General features: G+C 39.4%; 2 protein-coding genes across 2 annotated transcripts in view; one reads left to right on the top strand and one right to left on the bottom strand.

The window, feature by feature from the left end:
* Positions 1-13,645, top strand: part of ccdc33 (coiled-coil domain containing 33) — a gene marked incomplete at its 3' end in the record, with an annotated part of 27,104 nt that extends 13,459 nt beyond the window's left edge. The window contains 8 exon segments of the mRNA NM_001126682.1: positions 922-1,117; positions 1,409-1,497; positions 3,569-3,700; positions 4,621-4,699; positions 7,130-7,251; positions 8,068-8,151; positions 8,254-8,370; positions 10,169-13,645. Coding sequence (NP_001120154.1) covers positions 922-1,117; positions 1,409-1,497; positions 3,569-3,700; positions 4,621-4,699; positions 7,130-7,251; positions 8,068-8,151; positions 8,254-8,370; positions 10,169-10,222 — 873 coding nt within the window.
* Positions 9,967-23,643, bottom strand: cyp11a1 (cytochrome P450 family 11 subfamily A member 1). Its single transcript, XM_018092395.2, has 9 exons — positions 23,281-23,643; positions 20,103-20,258; positions 17,127-17,326; positions 16,010-16,213; positions 15,565-15,719; positions 12,968-13,134; positions 12,630-12,708; positions 12,325-12,516; positions 9,967-10,964 (listed from the first exon to the last, which is right to left on the bottom strand). The coding sequence occupies exons 1-9, from the start codon at positions 23,526-23,528 to the stop codon at positions 10,851-10,853; spliced, it is 1,515 nt and encodes a 504-aa protein (XP_017947884.2). The 5' UTR covers positions 23,529-23,643; the 3' UTR covers positions 9,967-10,850.

Raw genomic sequence — 23,643 nt, 5'->3', positions numbered from 1 at the left:
AATCTCAAGCTGCAGGCATACCTTCAGTTCTCTCAGTAGTGCCCTTAAGTCTCCGGGAGAGAGCTGTGTGTCTCTGGCAGAGGAAAACAAACAGACAAGAAATCCTGTATCTTTTGAAAGAGAACTCAGTGCAGCGTTTCTGTGAATGCTTATGGCTGTATTTACATAGACCTTTCTGATAAAGCTTACTTAGTTTTTACCTTTCCTTCTCCTTTAATATCTTTAATAATTGTAGAAAACTGTTGTCACTTCCAGCTCACCAATATGGATCTCTCAGGGGAAGAGCCTGTACATTCCTTGGAGTCCCTTGGTCTCGTTCACAGTTGGAAAAAAATGGACAGCAGCATGGTTCCCCAATCAAAAATGAAAACTTCATTAACTTTGCATAAAAATCGAAAACAAGGCCATGGCCTTACATGTCTCAGGCACTTCTGCCTTTAGTCATAGGCCTATAAGCAGAGGTGCCAAAACGTGTAAGGGCCTGGCCTTGTTTTTGATTTTTTTGTAGAACTAATAAAGATCTAATTTTTTATTTGGGAACCATGCTGCTGTCCATCATCTTTTGCCTGTATTTTTTTTTTTTTTGTTTTAAACTGACAATTTTCATTGGGTTTGTTATTAATTTTACATTTGGCAGACTGCTTAGCGCAGTTTTCATCTTAAGTAAATCAATTGGTGAATGGAATTACAGATTGAAAAATGGAAATAGGAAAGAAAGATACATTTTGCCTGTATTTTGATATTCATAGAGCTATGGTCGATTGGCTGATAATGCCAATGAAGGGTATGTATGTTTGGGATATTAAATAATAGTTCCATTTGGCTTAAAAAAAGCATACAATTCCTAATAATTTTGTCAGTGAAATTCAGTATATATGATGCCAAGGATATGACTCAGTGAATATGTTTTCTGTATTGCAGGAACTATCGAATTACCGTTTGGCTATGCAGCGTATGGCAGATGACATCATTGCTCTGCGCCGTCAAATGAGTGGGCTGGAGGCAGAAAATAGTAATCTTCGAAGTGAGCTAAGCCTGCACCAAGATATTGGGCGCAACCTGCTGAGTGACACAGATATCGATGTTATGACCAAAGCAGAAATTGCTGATAGAATGGGTAACATTTTTAGATTTGGTTCCATTCCTTGTAGATTGTAAACTCTTTTGGGCAGGGCTCTCTTCACCTCTTGTATCGGTTATTGGTTGCTTTATATGTTACTCTGTATGTCCAATGTATGTAACCCACTTATTGTACAGCGCTGCGGAATATGTTGGCGCTTTATAAATAAATGTTAATAATAATGTTAATAATACACAGAGATCTGTCTGTGTTTATTTGGGGTGGTGATGCAATGCTGTGTTGGTCAGACTAGGCAGCTGATTATTTTTTTGTTTTTGCTCCTTACAGTAACTCTCAAGCACAAGCTGGCTAGTGAGACATCAGACCTTCGGGTAATGAGGGACAGAGTGCAACAATTGCAGAATGAGCTGGTCAGAGTAAGTATGGCCAAAATAATCTGTGTCCCAGATCTCCCATTTGTCAGAATGGTTTGTTAAACTGGTTGTGTATGTATGTTTATTGTATGTATGTATATTTTTATTTATAAAGCGCTACTTATGTACGCAGCGCTGTACAGTAGAGTACAGACACAAATAGGGCATTCCAAATGTAAGGGGCAGCAAGGCAGAAAGGTTTAAGGCGGGAAACAGCAGTAGTAGTGGGGGGCGCAACCAGGCGGTTGCTCTGCGAGGAACGGAGGAGTCGGCCAGGAACGTACGGAGACACAAGAGTAGAGATGTAGTGAGGAGCAGAGGAATGGAGGGCTTTGAAGGTTAAGAGAAGGAGTTTGTAAGATATTCTTTGTTTAATGGGAAGCCACGATAAGGACTTTAGCAGGGGAAGGGCCTGAACTCTCCTGGAGCAGATGTGCTGTGTAACTATCAAACATATAAAGCAGGGATGCACTGAATCCACTATTCGAATCTTAATATGCATATGCAGATTAGGCCACAGTAAGGCAAAAGAGAACTAAGCCGACAACACACTGTGAAAATTTTCAACTTATGTGTTTTTGCGACAAAAAAGTCACGTGATTTTAAGGATTCTGATTCAGTTTGGCAAGGCACGTGTATTTAGCTGAATCCTGCTGAAAAAGGCCAAATCTTGGCCGAATCCCAAACCAAATCCTGGATATAAATTATATATAAAGATTTGACAAGAAATGCCTGTTAAAGAAAGATTTAATAAAGAAAGACTGCATGCATGTGTGAAGCAGGCAGAAAACAAGTCCAACACAATTGGTGGGTAAGGGTGGGCCAGGGTGGGTGGCAGACAAGCAGAAATCTCAAATTAGGACCAGAGGAACAAGGGCAGGACAGGGCCAGAACGCTTTGACAAAGTAGCCAGTGTATGGGAGAGGCAGGCTTATATAGCCCATGTAGCTGGGCCATGGATGTGGCTACCAGGGAACACTGACAAGGGGATACAATTTTCCAGTCCTGAATTACACTACCTCCTTTGGCTCAACCCAGAGGAACAGCACCTAGTAATCACCAGGTCACTGCTTCTAAAAGGAAATAATTTTAAGCAGAGATGAGCATATTACCTCAATGCTTTGCTTTTATTTCCCAAGCAAGTCCTGTCTTCAAGTGACTGGGAACTTGCTTTCAGCAGCAACAGGGTTGCAAGCATCTACCTGTGTTCCATAGGCCTAAGCCTAAAATAACAACCAGGAGTGGACAGAAACCACATATATAACACTAATGTGTTACAAAGCAAATTTCAGACAGACATGCCGTTATTGTCCCAGTGGGGCTTACAATCTAAAGTGCACACACATACAATATGCTAGAGTTATTTTTATCAAAAGTCAATTAACCTTCCGGTATGTTTTAGGGGTGTGGACAGAAACTTGAATACCAAGCTGAACCACCCCCCCCTCACACACACGCATATGTATATATATATATATATATATATATATATATATTAGAAACAGTCTAATGGTCTAATGTTTGGTGCACTCGAGATGGCAATTCTACGAAAATCTGGGTATGTAAAACTGAAGTTCTAATGTATGTATATAAAGACTTTTATACCTATTTATACTGAATATAAGGATATAAGGATATGACTTCTAACACCCTCATATTTTACAACAGGGGTACATTATTTATTGTAATACACACGTTTTAATGAGTCATGTGACAGAAATGACAATACTAAGCACCATTTATAAGCATATAATTTACAGGATATTCATGGCTATTGTGTATTATAAACATATAAAATATGATCCTTTAATGTTGTGTATGAAAATTGGTACAGGTAATAATAGTATCCCTTATGGATGTGCTGAGAGAATGTCCGCATCAGGCATCATTGTTGTGCTGCGACTGTCAGTGTTTCAGTGTTCATGTGCTTGTATTCAGTGGGTTGAACAATAGCATGTACAAAACACACATATTATGGTCAGGGGTCTCTCAAATATGGTGCAATGGATAATTCAGTTTTCTAGTAACCCTTGATGAAAGGCACTGCTATTCTCATTTTGATTTCTGTGTGCAGAAGAATGATCGTGAGAAAGAACTAGTTCTCCTGCAGAGGGCGCACCAGCAGCAGCAAGCTGTGTTGAACCAGTACCATCAGCGTCTAGCTCGATCCAAGGCACTACAGGACACAATGCGCAAGCAGGAGAAGGTGGGTAACAGTGTGAAACTTTGGATAAAGTTGTATAAATCAAGATGCATTTTATTTTATCAACCCAAATCCATTGTTACTGTATATACAGAAAGTTTGCTTTGGAATGCAGCGAGACCTCCTGTTGTCCACCTATATTCTGTGCATTTCCCAGACAACAGTCAAACAATTGCAATCTGTAGATTAGGATATTACAATTACTATTTCTTTTAACTTTTTTTCAGAGTTACAATGGTGCTAGATTTTGCAATGTTCAAGTATAGTGAGGCTATTGTATCAGAAACAGCAATTGGAAAAAGAAAAAGAGCACTGTTCCTATATCATACAGTTGTTAATAATTGGTACCTAGTCTAACAATTTCTTTGTCTCTTGTATTTTAAACCAGAGTATGGGAAACTGGGAGGTATCTTAGGTTTTGCTCTATTGATTCTTTCACAAAGTAAATAGCATGCCCTGTCTATACAGCCAAATGGCCAGGCTATCTCAGATTTACTCATATTGTTATTTACCAAGTTTTTCCATTTCTTAGACCCACCAATGTCTGTTTTTGATTTTTTGTAAGTATAAGATATGTCGTGGCTAAAGTTGCACACTGAAGTAGTGTTTGCTATTTATAATCTGAGCAGGTTTATGGAGCAGAAGAATAAGCCAAAGTCTTTTTTATAAGTGTGAATACTTCAGTCAATACTTTTTGAATTACTGGACAGGTTGCAATTACTTTTTTAACATCTTATTGGGTAAAAGCCAGCATACTTTTGTTCAAAATCCTCAGTCTGCGACACATCAACAAGGTGCCAATGAAATGTATCATTTGGGGAAGTTATAAGGTTCTCTGGAGAAAACAAGGAGGAGTAGGCAATTGCTTAGAAGAAACTACACAGGATACAACATATTGACATTTTTGGCTAATTACTATGCAGGTGATTGAGAAAATGGAGAAGCTGCTGGATCGTAAACTTAAAGATGGGAAAAGGAACAGAGCGGATGGGGAAGAAAGAGGTAAGTTTCTGATGGTGAAGCAGAGACTGGAAGTGAGTGTGACCAGAAAAAAATGCTGATAGGGTGTGAGTTGTGTGTGAGTAGAATAAGAGCAGAGGAGCTAGTGGTTCCTGGAAAGAGAATGGGAAGAGTGGAGGAGTGAGAGCTGAGAGTGAGTGAGTTAAATAAGAGGCAGTGAGTGGTAACTGGTAATGAAGAGAGAGACAAGAGGATGTGAGTGGTATAATTGGAGAAGGTGAGGGGTTGACTAATGTAAATGACTGAAACATGGGTGACTAATGGACTTGTGACTATGGACTAGTGTTATTATAACATCTGTCTATTCAAAGATACCTATTTAATAAGTATGTGAAAATTCCACCTAGGCTGCAACCACTGAGCAAGATCTTAATGTAGTGAAGTGTCAATTGCCCAGACACTCCTTATCAGGGCCTCCATATAATCCTCACATGTTGCTAGGGGGATCTATACAAGTATTTTATATGATCATTTATTGTATTTGTGGCCCCAGGAGTGGTGGGTCCCCTGGTACTTGTGATTCCTTGCTTTGTATGACATATTAAAACTAAGTTGAAAAATCAACAAGTCTAGATTTGTTGGTAACATAATTTAGTAATTGTCCTACAGCTTAATGGCAGTCCTGTGTACCCCTTTAGGTGTGCAAAAACTCTGTGCATAGTAAGTTATTGGTTTCTGATATTTTATATGATCATTTATTGTATTTGTGGCCCCAGGAGTGGTGGGTCCCCTGGTACTTGTGATTCCTTGCTTTGTATGACATATTAAAACTAAGTTGAAAAATCAACAAGTCTAGATTTGTTGGTAACATAATTTAGTAATTGTCCTACAGCTTAATGGCAGTCCTGTGTACCCCTTTAGGTGTGCAAAAACTCTGTGCATAGTAAGTTATTGGTTTCTGATGTTCTGCTTACAGTACAGGTGAGGGGGTCCAGTGTGCAGTACCCAGTACAGGCTGGTCCTGATTTCTGAAACAGTGTAGCAGAAACCAACTAAGAGCCAATGCACAAAATGAGATAAACAAATACCACTTAATGAACCATTTTTTAAGTAGCCTGAAAAAACAGTGCCTGCCCTCCCACGGACATATATAAATTGCCTGACAAGCACTTATGTCACAGCTTGTAAGGGGATATTAGCCTGGAAATGTGTCACTACACTTTTTCAGATTATTGTTGTCTGACAAGCTATGATTTAAATCCATGTACATGGGGCTGCTTTAGTTACGTTGGTGCATTTTCAAGGTGAAAAGGACTGCGGAAAGGACTACCCAAAGTAGTTGTGTACATTAAAGGGGGTGTTTCACCCATAAGTTAACTTTTAGTATGTAATAGAATGTCCTATTTCTAGCAATTTAGCAATTATACTCTGTTATTTATTTTCTATAGTTTTTAAATTATTTCCCTTCCTCTTCTACATCTTTCCAGCTTTCAAATGGGTGTCATTGACCCAATTTATTATTATTATTGTTACTTTATATTCCTTATCTTTCTATGCAGTCCCTCTTCATTCATATTCCAGTCTCTTATTTAAACCACTGCCTTGTTGCTAAGGTAAACAAGATCCTGGCAACCAGACAGCTGCTGAAATTTTAAACTGCAAAAGTTTTCAGTGGAATAAAAACAACAACATTTATTGGCTCAAATAAATATGAACATAAACAGAACTCATAACAAAAGCATACTATACCAAAACATGACCAGGTGCATCCTAATCTCCTAACGCGTTTCGCACCATGTGGCGCTTCATCAGAGGACCTCCACTGAAGGACCACAGAGGACCTTCCACTGAAAACTTTTGCAATTTATTCTTATATTTGATTCAGGACTTATCAGTGGGATATTACTGATAGATTCCCTTTCTGAAACCTATTTATTATTTATTGAAATTTTAAACTGCAGACCTGCTAAACAAGAAGCTAAAAAACTGAAACTCCACAAAGAATAAAAAATTAAAACCAATTGCAAATTGTCAATATCTATGTCAGGTGAACAACCCCATTAATACTCTTAAAATGACATGTTCTTTAATTATACCAAACATTCTTTGGGTATAATAAATAACATGCGTTATAGGGACTTTAGCTCAAGGTATAATCTTTGTTTTCATGCCTGATCAGTAAGTGTGACCACATTGTACAAACATCTGACCAGCTAGCCAGCTAGATTGTGGTTCAAAATCACACACACAGAGGCCCAAACAGCCCCCCACCAGCCCACTATATAGTGACTGTCTATGGCATTTTACAGCAGCCCCTCTGGCATTTACCAGAATATACATATTGCCAGTCCGGGCCTGATTAACTCTTATTATTTATATGATTTGATAGTTAGTACTTGTATATCAGACAATGATGCAAAAGCACATTTTCCAACTTGATTAAACCATTTGCTTTTTTATTCTGCTCCTCAGGGGGGCGGCAGGATACTTTGCAAGCGGATGTGCATGCAGCATTACTGGCTGAGAACTCACGTCTGAGAGAGGAGCTTGACAGAACGCGGGTTCCAATGATAACACAACAACCACGTATCCTGGTAAGATGAGTTCTTTAGCAATACATTATTAGAACACATGTTGCACAGACAGACATTACAGCAAAAGATGAAGGTGTGAGAAAAGGCATATTTTTTTACATGGTAGAAAATATGTAATGGCATATTTCAGTTCATATTTAAGTCCAGTTAGATTTTATAGGCGTTTGTAGTAAGCAGAGGCTACAGTAAAAAAAAAAAAAAACATAATGGAAGTATAAGGGATACTTATAATCACAAACATGGACAATGACTTATTAACGGGTATATAAAAAGGTGTGTGTGGAAAAACAGACAATAGCGTGGGATTTTCTGGAAGACTTATAGGAGTGAGCTTATTGAATAGTGAAAAATAAATCTGTGACTAGGAGTGTTGGCCAATAGGAGGTTATATGATAAACTGGCAGTTTACTTAGTTGTTAGTACATGTAAATCTCAGGGATAGTGGATGAGCAAAATATAACTGCAGAGGATAGAAAAGGTATAGAAGTTCTTTTGAGGGACTGTTTAAGACTATGCTAGGTGGAATGCCATGTTCAGATTTGTCAGTCCACATGCAAGCCAGGACTCAAGCCCACCAATAGAAATGGATTTCCATGTCACCTTATATTACTGCAATTCCTAGGAACTGTCTGGAGCAAGTCATTAAAGTGAAATAATGAAAATAGTAAAGCTCATATAAGGAACCTGTGTATGTGGAGCAGTAGGATGATTACTAGGGATGTAGTAAAAATGGAACAGAAAACTTGCCCTAGAGATATATAGAATAATGTGCAGTAGGAGCCTGCAGCAGTCATGCTTTATTTCTGTTGGTTTCAGGATACATTCTCTGACAGTGAGAAGTTTTCCCTTCTGAGCAAGCTGGAGAAGTCTCAGGCGAGGGTACAGAGCCTGGAACGTGAGGTAAGAACCTTCCCATTAAACTCTAGAATTATGTTGTACATGCCACAAACCTATTCGGTTCACAACCAGTATCTATAATTTGGTTTCTCTCCATTATATCAGCTAGAGGAATCTGCTCGTCGCTGGGGTCGTGAAAAGCAGCAATTCAAGACACAACTTTCTGAACAGGAGATGGGGTTCAGCCGTACAAACACGACCATATTGCACCACATACCCATAGTAAGTGCAAAATATGTTCTCACTATTTTCACCTAGTTTGTGTGATTTATATTGTAGATTATTGTGTGTTAGAACCATCAGAATTCCAATACCAAAGTTATATTTACAACCCAGGCCCAGCTAATGCATTTCTCAAACTAGAGGAGCATTGGATGTCTAACAACTTGGTAACCTCGTCATTCAACCTTTCCTTGCCCTTTTAGTGTGGACTTATGAAAGAACTAAGGGTAGGCAGTTGGCTGTGGTGCAACCGGATGGAGGGTGCAACTTGTAGGAGGTCAGTAAATTAGTCTCCAACCCCAGGGACAAGCAGTGCTGATGGTAGCTCCTGACCTACAACTATTGCTCAAAAACACACCAGCCATTAGTGACCAGCAGCTATTCTCAAAACGTTACTGCATAAGGATTTACATGTTCTAAGAGAAACTGTGGTTTTGTGTTGCTTTACATGGGTAAGATAAAATTATTCTTATTTTTATGCTATGTTTGTACCCTTTATGAATATGATATGTAAATGCAGTACAGTACAATTAGTAGTAATACAAGCTGCATGAATTGCCATCCTTCCAAGCCCCTTACTGGGCCTCCACCACAGATATTGTAGGTAAAAAGCAATACAGATGCCAACAACTACACTTTCCCTTTTTGTGAATGTTGTCTTAGTAAACTGTTTAATCTGGCATGTGTCTGTCAGGGTGTGTCGACTAAACAGAAATTCCAGCTAAGTAAGCACTTTAGTAATAGGCAAATATGAGCACACTCATGTTTTTTTACTTACACCAATGATTCTAACTATCTAGTGTATATCTTGAAAAGCCTTTGTGTCTGCAAATGTTCTCCAAGTAATAAAAGCCAGTGGTAAGGGCAGAGTTAACCCCCACCCCATACACATTCACTCGAGGAAGAAAATAAATCCAGTTAGCTGAGAGCTTTTGTATGAACACAGTTATGGTTCTCCTTCTTATTCTAGGGTCACCAAATCCCCCCTCCCCCAGAAAATGCTTTTAATAGTGGCCTTCTATCTACAACTCCCCTTATGATAAAATTGAATTTAAATCCTAAGTATACTAATTTAAAGTCCCAGTCCCAGTGTTACAGAATAGAATATGTTTCATTTGCTTAGTGGTTTTTTGTAATAAAGGTAAGGGTTGAGGGAGCACATGGCAGTTAGTGGCATTATGACCACAGTGTTCTGCGTCACTCAGTACTTCAGAACCAACATCATCACTTTGGAAATCATTACCAGTGCTTTTGGATTCAACCTTTTGGATGTTTAAATGTTTTTTCTCACATGAAATTTGCATTGGGGGGTAAAAAAGGGTATTAGTGCTCAATGCTACTGCTGAGCTGTACTCAGCACTTATACCCCATATGACTTAATGTGTTCTACAGCTCAAAGCAAAACTTGAGCAAATACATTGTAGCTTTTTATATTTTCATAACAGTGGCACAACTAGCCATAGCCAGGGCCGGGTGCAGGTGCCCTCTGCCCCTCACACCAAAAACTTTCCCCAGACAATATGGCAGCTCCTACTCCTATGTATAATTTCAAATATGTGGAGAGGGCATATTCTGTGTACACAAAAAACAAAGCCATGTATTTAATTATTTATTTAAGAATAATTACACCCTATTTTTAAATAGGGTTTACAGGAATTAATGCCACTAGTTCAGTATTGTTGCACAAAAGCATGCGCCTGCCCATTAGTCAACCAGCAAGGAGTGCCACAAATTCTTAAGGAAACTTATTAGTATAAATCCATTTACCTCATATTAACATTTTGGTTTACTTTTACAGAAGGAGCCAGATCCACCTATCAGAAGACATGCCAAGTTGGATCCCTTAATATGATTTAACTGACCTTGGAACCAATATAGCATATTTTTTTCTGTGTTTTTTAATGTAGAATACAGAGTTAATGAAGATTCAGCAGGAAGGGTAATTTAGCTATAGAATATCCAGATGCAGAGCACAGCCATGTCCATTAAGTTTTAATATGAAAATCAATCTGTTCACATCTGTTTGCTGTCAACAAGGGATCCTGGCCAAATGATCAACTACATCAAATCTTGGAGGGAACCAAGCAAGGGTGATAAATATTACAGCCTGCATAAAAGACTGGAAAGTGTTCTACATCATGCATAGTCATATCCATAACAAGCCAGTGTTTGCGGAAATCATAAAAAGCCAATATACAGTACAAATATGTAAATTATAGATCTATTTTTAAAAATAAGAATGAAGATGTAATGCAGAATTTGTATATTAATAGATGAAAATAAATTTCATAGTAAATCTTCTGACTGTAAAGTAATTGATGTCAGTAAAAAAAAAATACATTTTCATTAGCAGACACAATTACTAAACCCAAGCGGTTGACTGACCAAAAAATGTAACCTGTATTAGTCATAACCGATACGTTTGGTAGGAGAGAAGGAGTGGGATATAGGTATAACAGTTGGTGGTAGTCTAAACACAATCATTTGAGTGGGCGCAGTGTAAGGTGAATGGGTTTTGATGGAAAAAGGATGAGGTTAAACGTTGTTCCTACATCGACCATTCGGTTTATCTCTATCTTAAAGTTCTCCAGAATCTGCAAAGAAAAAAGTAAAATCATTTATTTACATGGGAATAAAACAAATCGTATCATGCCAGCTGGGCGTTTTCATCTACATTCCTCTCCGAAGGAACTTTCAGCCTGCACCAGACGGCACCAGAATTAATTATAACAAAAGATACAATATCCTCTATTTATAAATATGGCAAAGATTCACAAAGAAATCCTTTACAGAATGATGTCATAGCCAACTTTTCATACTGGAATCAAAAATGTTTTCTTGCAATACAGTGAAATCATAGCAGACTAGTCAGGTTGCCACCAGGTCAGTAAAAATGATACTTGATGCCAATGTTATCAATAGGGAAGAAAGATTATAAATGAGAATTTAATCAGAAAAGGTGACAACCCTACAGACTAATAACATTTTGATACTAAAAAATATCTTGTCTGGGAGGGAGTTTGCCTTGTAAATCAAATTATTATTTGACCCTCTCCCTTCTATTCTCTTATGCAAGGGCACATTCACTTACCAAAGTGCAGTGAGCAAAGTACAATTTGGATCACAGTCACCATGTTTTCCCCCAGAACTTTGGTATCATTGCAAATGCAAATGAGTGATTTTCTTGATAAAGTTGTGCCAAAACGGGTGCAAATATCTGCTCCATCGCAAATCGGGTGCAATTGTGCAAAATATTTTCAAAGTCTGTCTGGTGTCATTTCTGGTGTTTGGCATGGAAGAGACATGTGCAGGGTCAGACTGGGCCGCCAGGACACCGGTAAAAATCCCGGTGGGCCCCGGTGGGCCCCGGCGGCCCAGACCTGACCCTTGCCGGCGCTCCCTCTGCCCGACTGTTCCTCCCCTGATGCGGGTCGTCAGGTGGAGGACCCTGAGGGTGGGTTAGGGGGACCCCTGCAGGGTGGGGGGGTTAGGGGACGCAGATGGCGGGGGTACCTGCAGGGCCCCTGGGGCGGGAGCCCCGATGGGCCCTGCACCCCCCAGTCCGACTCTGGACATGTGAGCCCTATTCTTTTGGCACAAGGGTGATGTGCCCATTGCCACAGGGCACTGAGGAAACCCTGGAGTTTCCACCTGGTCTAGAGGTTGTGGTAGCTCCAGGATTCCCCTATATCAGTAGGTGCAATAGCACCTGGTTTGGAACAGAAGGCAAAAAGGACTGAGTGGCACCAAGCACAACTATATGGTAGTACAAGAAGAGCAGGCCATCATTATGTACGAAGCTACTATTCATAAAAGGCCCTTTTGCAGGTACCATTTTCCTTACAAACAAAGTGGCACATTTGCAGACTATCTAAGCATGTGATAAGGTAACATGTCCGGGTAAAGGGGAAATAGTGAATATGAATCAGAATACTTTGATGAATCAAAACATACGTGTATGAGGAAGAGTTGCATCTCAATCTCTGCAATCCTGCGCCCTATACATTGCCGTGGTCCAAAGCCAAATCCCAAACCTCTAAAATGTGTAGGTCCACCTCCCAACCAACGTTCAGGTGAGAATCTCTGAGGCAAGGCGAATATGTCTGGGTTTCGACCCATTGCATACAGTCCAACTTGGACTAGTGTCTGTATATGGAATAGAAGTGAGACAACATTAGAGAGTACAAGAAGTAGGGAGCACTTTAATTTTGTGCATATTGTTTTATGTGTTTGTGCTTTTTGCTGAAATTGTCTCTCACCCCTTGTGGTATTATGTAATTCCGGATAACTGTGTCTCTTTGGGTATATCTTTGTAGCGTTATAGCGACTGGGTGCAACCTGAAACAGAAAAAAACATTAAACTAAGGTGCTGCCCTGGTCTCAAACAGAAAATACTGGATACAGGAAATAGCAACCAAATGCAAAAGAAACACTTTTCCTCTGCACTCAGCACCCACCTGCCTTCTCTAACCAGGCAGGAGATGGCAACTTCTAGTATATGTGCCCCAGATTCATTGTTTGAAGTCTCTGCTTAGAATTAGGAATACTGTACTGAATACATAAATACATACATACATTTGCTCATACCCTTGGTTACCTGAGTGTTTCCTTTAAGGCTGCTTTCACCAATGGGATTCTTTTCAGGAGGGCAGTAAGATCCTTTCCAGAGGCATCTCGTGCTGCAATGACCTCTGACCGCAGCTTTTCTTGCACACTTGGGGTACGGGCCAATTCATACATGGCCCACTGAAGAGTCATAGATGTCTGTTGTGTAAAGGATAAACACTTTACTATAGCACATAATCATACATAGCCACTCTGAAGGGCTACCTAAAAACTAGAGGGAAATGACAATAATCCAAATGACAATATTTCCTTAATACTCTATATACTATAAATTTTTTATCCAATCTTCCTTGAAAGGTCAGACTGATATTCATGCAGTCAGTATAATTATATAACTATTTCACTTATTGCCCGTTTCTTCTCTTTGTGGTCCTGTCTCATTCTACTTTGTAAAGGATGGTTGTAGAGGGTACTGGAGTGGTAAATAATGTTTTTTTATTTTGCTATAATCTAGCCCCATCAACTTCATTCAATGCATGCTCTCACATAAACATCTGATAAAAAGACAATAATTCTCTCTTAGACACCATACTAACCCACAGTTTCCTTCTTTGCCTAATGGATCTATTTTAGAAATATATGTTTAGATAGCAGCAATATGAAGTAATAAGTCTCTGACAATAGCAATAAAACATTGTGGGGTACTTACTAAACAACCCCTGTTGGCAGGCTGTCATTATTATTATCATGTGGTTATAAAGCACCAACATATTCTGCAGTGCTTAACAATAAATGGGAGTATACACTGAACATACAGATTCACATCCAAAAAGCCCATACAAAGGGTAGAGGGGGCCCTCATTTCCCAGGCTGTGCAGGGGGCCAGTAGTACTCCGCACACTGCACTGTAGGATGGGAACCAATTAGCAGGTGGATCTTATAAGGGAACTAAACCCTGTGTTTGCTTGTTTGAATACTGCATTGTCATCCTTCTACTGTGCTTCTGGCAGGGACTGTTAGACCACAGTCCCACTTATTTGAAACACAGATGGACAATAGTGGATCTAAAGGGAGCTCTAATAAAGGGGCCTTGTTAATGACAGTGATTATCTTTTTAGTCCAGAGTGAATGCTAACACATATATTATTCATTATTGCCTAAAAATTTGGGGGGTCACTCATGCTACGGATCCTTTAATACTGATGCTAAACAACTACTATGGGCCTCAGCTGCAAAATACTGCCAATAAGTAAAGGTCCTGATATGATTTGTTCTCAGCTCAAGTCTTATTCACATGAGTCCCAACATGTGGTATTCATTTGTGGAATAATGTGTTTATACACTAGGGTGAAGTTACACCTAACTGAAACTACGCAATCTTAGCATGTTCTCTAAATTGCTCAGCATGATGAGGAGTTGGAAAAAACAGAAGGTATATACTGTTTAACACTGTGGCTTTCATTCACCATAGGCCCTAAAGGCGATTTTCCAGAATCTAACTAATGTGACATCCTGTTTTGTTCATTTGAATGGAAACTTTTGCCTTTTCTTATTACTTATTTCAGAGGGCATTAAAACTTCGTCATATGTACTCATTATAATTTTGTATAGTATGTATTCATGTTTTTGTGTTATATATTTTTTCTTTCTTTAAAATAGTGCCTCTGTCATGTATACCTGCTGGGGAAGGCCCTCCTTTGTGGAATTTTAAACCCTTGACAATTCTGCAGCCCAACTCCCTGCTGTTTGCTTCTATCCTTGGCATTGATGCAGTTAATCATGTTTTATCACCCGGAATATAAATAATGTCTGTCCTCTGCTGGATGCAGAAAGAGCAGATATGACCTTGTACAGTACTTTCCCTATTTGATTACACAATCTGCATGCCAAATTGTACTTACATGGGGAGAGCACTGTGTCATGACAGCATCTCTACATGCCAATTAGAAAAGGGATAAAAAAAAGTGCTTCTAAATACTGATGTGCTATTTCATTATATGTGTCATTTAGATCATCTTCCTCAGTGCAGGTTTTATGGAGTAGTTAAGCAGAGAATGTGGCATCTAACATTTGAACCAGTGGGCAATGGGGAACTGAAGGGAGGTATCAGGTGAGCAAAAAAACAACCTCGCATGTTCCTATTCTCTGGAATATCTGCTTGCTCATGGGGCATTCATGGCAGCCTTTCCTAATTACGCCTTCCAATGGACTCAACAAAATTGGTCCAACAGTGCTTCACTATCAGTGATCAGTAAAAAGCTTTATAATAGGTCTGACAGCTTTAATATATGACTAACCAATATCACATTGACATGTGGACATGCCAAGGCCCCTGTGCCCCCTTATTTGGCCTACTTTCTGGTGCTGGAATAAGGAATTTCTCTCCTTATGTCAAATGATTGTAATGTACCTTTGTGTCAAGCTTTATTAAGACTTTAGAGTCATGTTCTGCTCCATTATCTCATATTGTTTCTGTCCTTGTTTTATCTCTTGCCTACTTCCTCAGCTCAGGAACCTTTCTCTTCTTATTCACTCAGTTTCATTGGTTGCCGATTATGTGTCTTCCTAAATGTCTCTCCGCTGCCCTCATGTTCATTCTCTGTGTCAATCCTATATACTTTTACCTACCGTGTCTACTCCTCCAGCCATCAGTTCTGTTACACTGGCTTTAATATCCTCCAAAGGCATTTGGTCCTGCAGAAGAAGACTGGATAGAACTCCGGAGTATGTACTGTCAGATTGCTGTCTCAAGGAGCTGTATATTTGCTGTATACATCGGTCAGCTGTGTACAAGCAAAGTACTGATTATCACAAACACACATAGAATTGATAAAGTAATACAGAGATAGAAATTGGACTTGTCATGGTACAAGTTATAATGACAAATGTAATACTGGACCTATACCTATTCATTGTGAATGGAAATCATTTTTAAGAATTTGAATTATTTTATGGGAGATGGCCTTTCTGTAATTCTGCGCTTTCTGAATAATAAGTTTTGCGGTTAATGAATCCCATACCTGTACTGTGCAGTGCACCCCACCGGTGGATGAACATTTACTTATGGACCTACCGTGAGTAAATATGGCATCCCATGCTCTCACATGGTCCTTCCAAATAGATGAGTTAATTTTCCGTAGTAGGCTGGGTGGCAGATAGAGCATTGGGGCAGTAGTGTTAAACATGAGAGAGACAGAATCAATGAACTGTTGAGATTCAGGGTCGATGTAATCCTGCAGGAGCCCAAGGCGCTGCCCATATAGCACGTAACACACAGCTGTTAAAATTAAAATGTACAGTTAAGGTTACACAGTGTCAATGCACCTTCATAGCTGTTTGTTTTCTATCAGGCACTGTTTAATGAGAGGTGTTCATATATTATTATCATTAACAGGCCAGTTATATTAAATATTCAAATATACTGTACATCTTGGCTACAGTCATGTGGTATACACAGTGATCACAGCCCAAGAAATGTTATCCAAAATGTGGAAAAACTCCCTTTATGAAACAAAGTAAGACCAACTACAAAACAAAGTCATATTCACCAACTAATTTATGGGCCTCATATACTTTATCTTGTTTCCTGTAAGATTCGGAGCCTTGGGCTACCTATTGCAATGACTCTACAGGAATCCAACCTGTGATGTCTCCACTGTATACCTGGAAGATTACCCATTCCCTGCCTTAGATTGTGCTTCACATTTATGCTTTATATTACACAAGGTATTCCTTGCACTTTACACAAAAACATGCTGGTCATCACCAATGATCAAGATTTAAAAGTCCTGGTATGCAATAGAAACTCTTAAAATGTAAATTCTTCATAGTGCTGTCTAATTGAAGCATTCTTACTGTGTCCACATGATAGGCAGGTCAAACCAGGTTAATTCCTAATATATTAGGGTAAGTTGACCCCTCTGCTATATTGTTTGCAAGCACACAGATGTAATTTTTTACCCTAGGGAACTACAGGAAAGTAGAGAATAAAGAAGCAGATAAGAGAGGGTATAAAGAATAGTAATAATGAAAGCAGGTTACCTGGTTAGAGCTCAAGACCCTCATTCAGCACAAACTGTGAAATCTAGCTCTTATTTCTCTGCCATAATTAAATACTGCAGTACAATTGTTGTTTTTTAGATATTCTGTGAATTTATAGGTTCTATATATTCTGTGTATTCCATTCTTACATTCCAGTGCAAAACGGAAGAGCTCATTGGTCAGGTCTGCTGTCCATTTTCCCCGGCCACTCCGTTCCACTTGGATATGAGCTCTGTGGACAAAATCCTGCCCAACGCTGTCAAGCAAAGGCAGAAAACGGCTCATTGCCGACATAGACAAGACCTCACGATTTAGGGCAATCCGGTGACTGCGCCAGTCCTCCCCTTTCCTGGAAGCCAGAGAAAAAGATTGTTAGAACTACAGATAAGAAAGTTCTAAACATTTTCAAGGCCTGGTTAATCCACAGCCAGAAACACTTGGCAAAGGCAGCTCCTGCTGTACAGTTCAAGCGGCTCAGTGCTTCTGCAATATTGAATAGCTTACATCCTGCTAGATGGATTTAAATGAATATTTCAGTATTTACAGTACTCCTTCCTCTTGTTAGATTCATCATTACATATATTGGAAAAGTAATGAGAATAGAATGGGGGTATCCACTAAACTCATCCTTCCACTGGGGCATTAATCTCTCCTTTGTTTTATCATGATAGATTCATGTAAGCTTTCCATAAAAGAATGTTTTACAAATCGCTGGCTTCATTTTCCTAGCTCAGCAATGAGGTGCCAGTGCATGCGCCTGCCTGGGCCCGGGGAAAGGAAGAAAGAATTGCACAAATGAAGATTGTTGCAAATTAATTCCTACAGAAATACCCTGGGTCTGTGGGTTTTCTGATAAAAGGACCAGTGGCCCGGGGTATCAGGTAACTGGCTATCATCCCTGGGGCTGCCCAACTCTTTTGCCCTGTCCCAGTGATTATACCTATAGTTCTTCTTTAAATGATATGGCAGTTGTACCTTCTGCTGTAAGGTTTCTTACATGCATGTACCAGTATCTAACTGATAGATGCCAGCCTATTGTGCTCAATAGCAGTGCAGAACCAAGCACAGTGAACTGGCAGCTCTGGGGAAAAAAACTTCTAATGCAGAGACTTCTGATTGGAAAGGCCTCCTGCAAATGGAATTAAAGGTGAAGTAAACATTCCTTAATAGCTTAGTCTTTTCCAGAACCCCTCACCATACTAAGGGCCCCTTAAACTTCTTAGTTTGCTCTACCTAAATAGCAGGCGCCAGCTTTAGGTCTTACCTGTTATTGTCAACACCAAGCATGTGCAGTTGGAGGCAGGCCACATGCTTCTGTCAGGAAATCACAGAGAACGTTACAAATATGGTGCCCACCAAAACCTGCTGTGCTACTCTCCTTTTAAGAACGAGGTGCAGCAAACTAGGTTGTTTAGAGGGCCCTCAGTGGTGCAGTTTGGCAGGGAAGGTTCATTATGGGGCCACACTATAAAGCATTGGTTTGTTCTCCTTTATACTTTAAAGTGTGATCCTTGCACTGATATTTGACCTATGCAGGTCAAATTTCTGCCTTTCTCAAAAATGGTTAATTTGGAATTTGGAAAAAAATGCAGAACAATGCATATTTAATGTTAATAATATTTTGTTCCCCTTTAAATATATCCATTGGTATTTGACTTTTGTATTCTGGGGCTTATTTACAAACATAGGTGCAAAACTGTACAAGTGCATTTACCAATAACAACCAACCAGCAATTCCATTTTAAAAGCTAGAAATTGAATGAAAACACCTTATTGGTTGATACTTGCTACTGCTCATGTGTTATTTAGCACCTATGTCCATAGATCACCCCTTCATTGAGTACCTTGCCCATCAATTGTTCAGTGTATTGGAATATCTTTTTTTCTTAAATGTTTGGGTAGAGCAAAGAATTCCATATTTCCCACATCTAAGGTGTTATCTAAGGGCTGTGGCATGCGGGGAGATTAGTCGCCGCACAACAAATCTCACTTGTAACGGGCGACTTATCTCCCCAAAATGCTATCTCACCGGCTAGAATGTAAATCGCTGGTGGGATGACATACGCGGCATATGAATGCCATCCCACCGGCGATTTACATTTTAGCCGGTGGAATGGCATATCGGGGAGATTTGTCGCGGGTGACTAATCTCCCCGTCTGTCACGGCCCGAAAGCATAAAACATCGAAACTCAATATTTGTTTAAAGGGATGTCTGGGATTTCCCTACATTACATTTCCTCTGTAGAAAGGAGGTAATATTTGATGCATGCTAAATTTGGTGTCCAGGTATCCCTCCCATTATGTAGAGCATCTACATACCTGTATAGGTAAAGGAGATATTAGGTTCACATTTCTGCTTGGGTACAAAGTACACACGAGCTGTGAATCTAACAAGGCAACATTCTGTTTATTAGAATCATGAATATGAATTTAATTGGGGAGTATATATGTTTTTCTTGATGAATTATACCTAGCCGGATGCAAGAAATCATAAGTGGTAGGGGAAAATGAAGACCTGCAATTTCCCTAAGTGCACTATTTATGTCCTTTAAACAGGGAATTAAAAAAAAAATAACCACAGCTACTTCCTGCTGGCTATTCACCTTCATAATGTCTTTGCAAAGTATGTTTTTTTGATCTAGAGTGGGGGTCCCCAACCTTTTTTGACCCGTGAGCCACATATATATGTAAAGAGAATTTGGGGAGCAAGAAAAGTTTGAATAATGTACGTGGGGTTACCAAATATGGGCTTTGATTGGTTTGGGAGCCCCTACATGGACTGGCTGCCTAGAGGAGGTTCTGTTTGTTAGTACACCTGGTTTTTATGCAACCAAAACTTGCCTCTAGGCCAGATATTCAAAAATAAGCACTTTCATGGAGGCAACATGGAGCAACATACAAGTGAGGGGTGAGCAACATATTGCTCCCAAGCCACTGGTTGGGTACCACTGTTCTAGAGGAATCAGAAATATGTTAGAAATAAAGAAAATATTGGCTAGGCTAAGAACAGCTATGGTTGAATGTCATTAGAGGGAACAAACTTACATAAACCCTAGTTATGACAATTGGTTTTCATATGTTAAGCCCTTACATATTTCTCAGTGAAAATGGGCCATTTACTTACTTGAGTAGCACTCCATATCTTCTGTTGCGATAATCACGGTATTCATACCATGGAGGAACCCTAAGTCTCTCGGGGTGAAGGCCCTCTACATGGAAAAGGGTTGCAGCATCCTCTGGTAACTGGATAAATACACTGTCATATATGCCTAAAGCCTCCCTATTAAAAAGAATAGCACAGGCTTGAATTAATGCAATCAGTATCTTATAATTCCAGACCACACGTGTCATGCACAGGTATTCTACAGTCTGCTCCCACCCACTTTCTCCAGGACACCCTGTAATCCTCAAGAACTTTAGCTGCATGAAGTGCCCATTTAATAAGATTAATGTCAACTCTATGATAATTTACATGCAGTCCCTACATGTATCTCTCTTTCCTATCTATGTAGGACCTGCAGTAATCTCTCATACTGTTTCCATTCAGCAATATTTCAGATGATATACAGCAATAGCCTACACTGACTCCTGTCTCTATAGCAAATGTAGAAATAAATTCTACTGACTCCTGTATATAGGCTAAACATTAGTTTCTCACAGTGAATCCTGTCTATGGAATATCCATTAGTTTCTCACACACGGACTCCTGACTGTGTGATATACAATGATATATGGTGACTCTTGTCTGTACAGGAAATATAGCAATATCTTACACTGACTCCTGTCCCTGAAGGCTATACAGCTATATTTACTACTGAAGTCTGTCTCTATCCAGCGAATAGTAATACCACAATAATGAGTAGGAACCCTAGTAGCTGCTGTGCAGTATGTCAGACTCAGTAATCCCCAAGCAACAACCACTTGTTGACGGGTGAATGGTGAAGTGCCTGGGCCTGTGCTGGCATTAACATGCTTAATTCTGGCACTCTATGCCATTAGAACCATGCCCATAAAACATAACTCTATACCATCTATATAAGATATTGCAAATCATACAGATAGGACCAACTATGCATTACTACAGCCTCTCACTTTAAAGATCATGCAAATCTACTTTTTTCACTTTCCATGAAATACATGCACATCTTTTCTCTTGCACCATCTACAAAACCACACATCAACATCCTTTTTTAATCTCACCTTTACCTCAAGCATATTTACACCTTTTCTCTTTTTCTATGTCTCACAATTTTCCATTATATTCTTTTGGTTTCTATAAAGTGCAAACATGTCTCTTTCTCTCACCTTTTCTATTACACCCAAGAAAAGAAAGAGATATCTGTGTATTTGCTTCTAGAACATGCACAGCTATCAGCTGCCCTTGCTGTTAGAAAGTGTGCAGGTCTCTCTGTTCTTGTGTCTGGAACCTGCACATTTTTCCTATCTTCTATGCCACTAGAAAAAATATAAGGGAAGCACAAAGGAAAGAACAGTAGGCAGAATCTTGCCCTTATTTGTGTTTGGTCTTTAATCGCACTGAAAATTATGCCATTATCTATAATGTGAAAGGATCCACAACAGCATTCTCTTTCCTCTGACTTCTTTACAATGAATGTATTTACTGGCCACCCAGCTATATCTCTCTCCATCTACTTATCCAACTATGAATTCATTTTCCCTTTTTAAAGTATTTACTAAAAAGCCAGGTCTGAACATGTCCAAATTCCATTACTAATATACTGCAGCCAGACAGTTATCATAATGTGACTGCCAACATGTCTTTTGAAAAACAAAGAAAGTGAAAACAGGTCTGTGTGATTTCCTTAGTAGATATGCCCTTTAAATTGTTGCTGGGATCTTACTATGTACCACATAGCTAAGGATGTCCTAAAAGCCTCAAATAGCAAACTACACCCAGATAACTGCTAACCACTAAGTCAATTACATTACTTTTTTCTGCTTTTGCCTAAAGGGCTTCCTAGGAATAGTAAGATTGTGGCTACTTTGGCACCTTGAAAACAGATGGTTTTTAAAATAGTGGTCTTAATCTGAGCTGCTCTTCTGTACTGGACTATATGGAGCTGGTTGGGGGAGAATTAGCTGGGTGTTGCCTTTCTGCCTGGCTGCTGCTATACAGTATTACCATCAGTCAGGTTACCCTAATACTAGACAAACCTTGCCTCAAAGTGCTCTCTCCCTCTGCCTTATCTGCCCCTTAGTAGAGGCAAGGAATAAGTTCTGGTGACATCATTTAAGTAGTTCAGACCCTCCAACTGCCCAGCTCAGAATCCACAACCAATGTAGAGAAACATTTAAAATGCTCAATAGTTCTGGAGATGTGGTCATTGTAACTGATAGGCATGTTACTGTAAACTACCAATGCTCCAGTCTGTAAAGAATTACAGCCAGGCCTCTCTAGACCTTTCAGTGATTAATTTGCTTACAATCAACAGTTAACAGTGTTTGTGATTAGAAATACTATTTAACAATAGCCATCATAACTTGTGAGAGGCACGTGATAAAACATGTTGTTATGAGCAAGACATAGTAAAAGGGAGGTAAGCAAAGACGGGGAAAAACAGTAATAAACAATTGCTGATGATGATATATGCAGATTAATATGATTTGATAATGATCAAAAAATCATAATGACAAAAGAATAATAATGTTATATGATAATGGTTAATGTTATAAAAAAACCTATGTAACAGTCAGCTAGGTAGATATATGTCCAAGCTGCTGAATGCTTTTGTATTCTGTGCTTGTCGTTCCTATAAACTTCATTCTCTGATGAAATACATTTTCCAAGGCTCTGGTTGCAGTGTTATGGTAGTTGCTAGGTCTGACCAGATCTCACAATCATGGAGATGGAAGACAACTTTACACTTTGTTAACAAGGCACGGATTGTTACTAAGAAGATATTTTTAAAAACCCAATAGCATAATAAGATAATTAATTTTTGTATGCAGTTAATTTTCTTACATTACAAATGTAGCAGAACATTCACATGTTACCTAACCTGAATGTACAGGGTATTTGAAGTCTCTGCAAGGCACACAGCTGTCTCTCATGTTGCTCCTCTGTATAGCATGCATAGTCCCAATCTACCCTGAGCAAGTCTTATAGAGTAGAGTACTTACTGCACATATCATTATCAGGGCACCACTCCTCTCCAGTCTTGCACATCTCCCACATGCATAGGTCATTATAGTAAAGCAAAACCCTAGTGTGTCAACAGCTGTCAGACCCCAACCCCATTTTATCACATTTCATAGGAGAAAAACTTAATTCAATCCCTTGCCTGTAAATTGGTCCAAAGCGCTGGAAGTTTTCCATCATGTGATAGTGAATGTTATGGAATCCGTCCTTTCTCCAGAAACGATACAGTTCAAGCCAGCCTCTCTTCCAGTTGCCAGGCATCTGGTTATAAGGCAATGGGGTATCTACCTGAGACAAAGTGCCCATTTCAGGCCCCGCTCCCACCACAGAATGATGGCTAATCAGTCTAAGACCAGAGGGAACAGCAGGTAATCTGCGAAGGAGCAGCATTGTGTCTGTTGGTCAGAGGGCATGAGGGAACTTTTATAGAGCTGCAGAAGACATGAAGGACAAAGGGAGGAGAGTAAGAGACATGGCCTTAAACAAGGCAAATTTTCAGGGTTAC

This window comes from Xenopus tropicalis, chromosome 3 (assembly GCF_000004195.4).
Source record: "Xenopus tropicalis strain Nigerian chromosome 3, UCB_Xtro_10.0, whole genome shotgun sequence".
NCBI classification, from domain to species: Eukaryota; Metazoa; Chordata; class Amphibia; order Anura; family Pipidae; genus Xenopus; species Xenopus tropicalis.
Note: the sequence above shows the minus strand (reverse complement) of the source record. Positions and strands in the feature narration are given on the sequence as shown.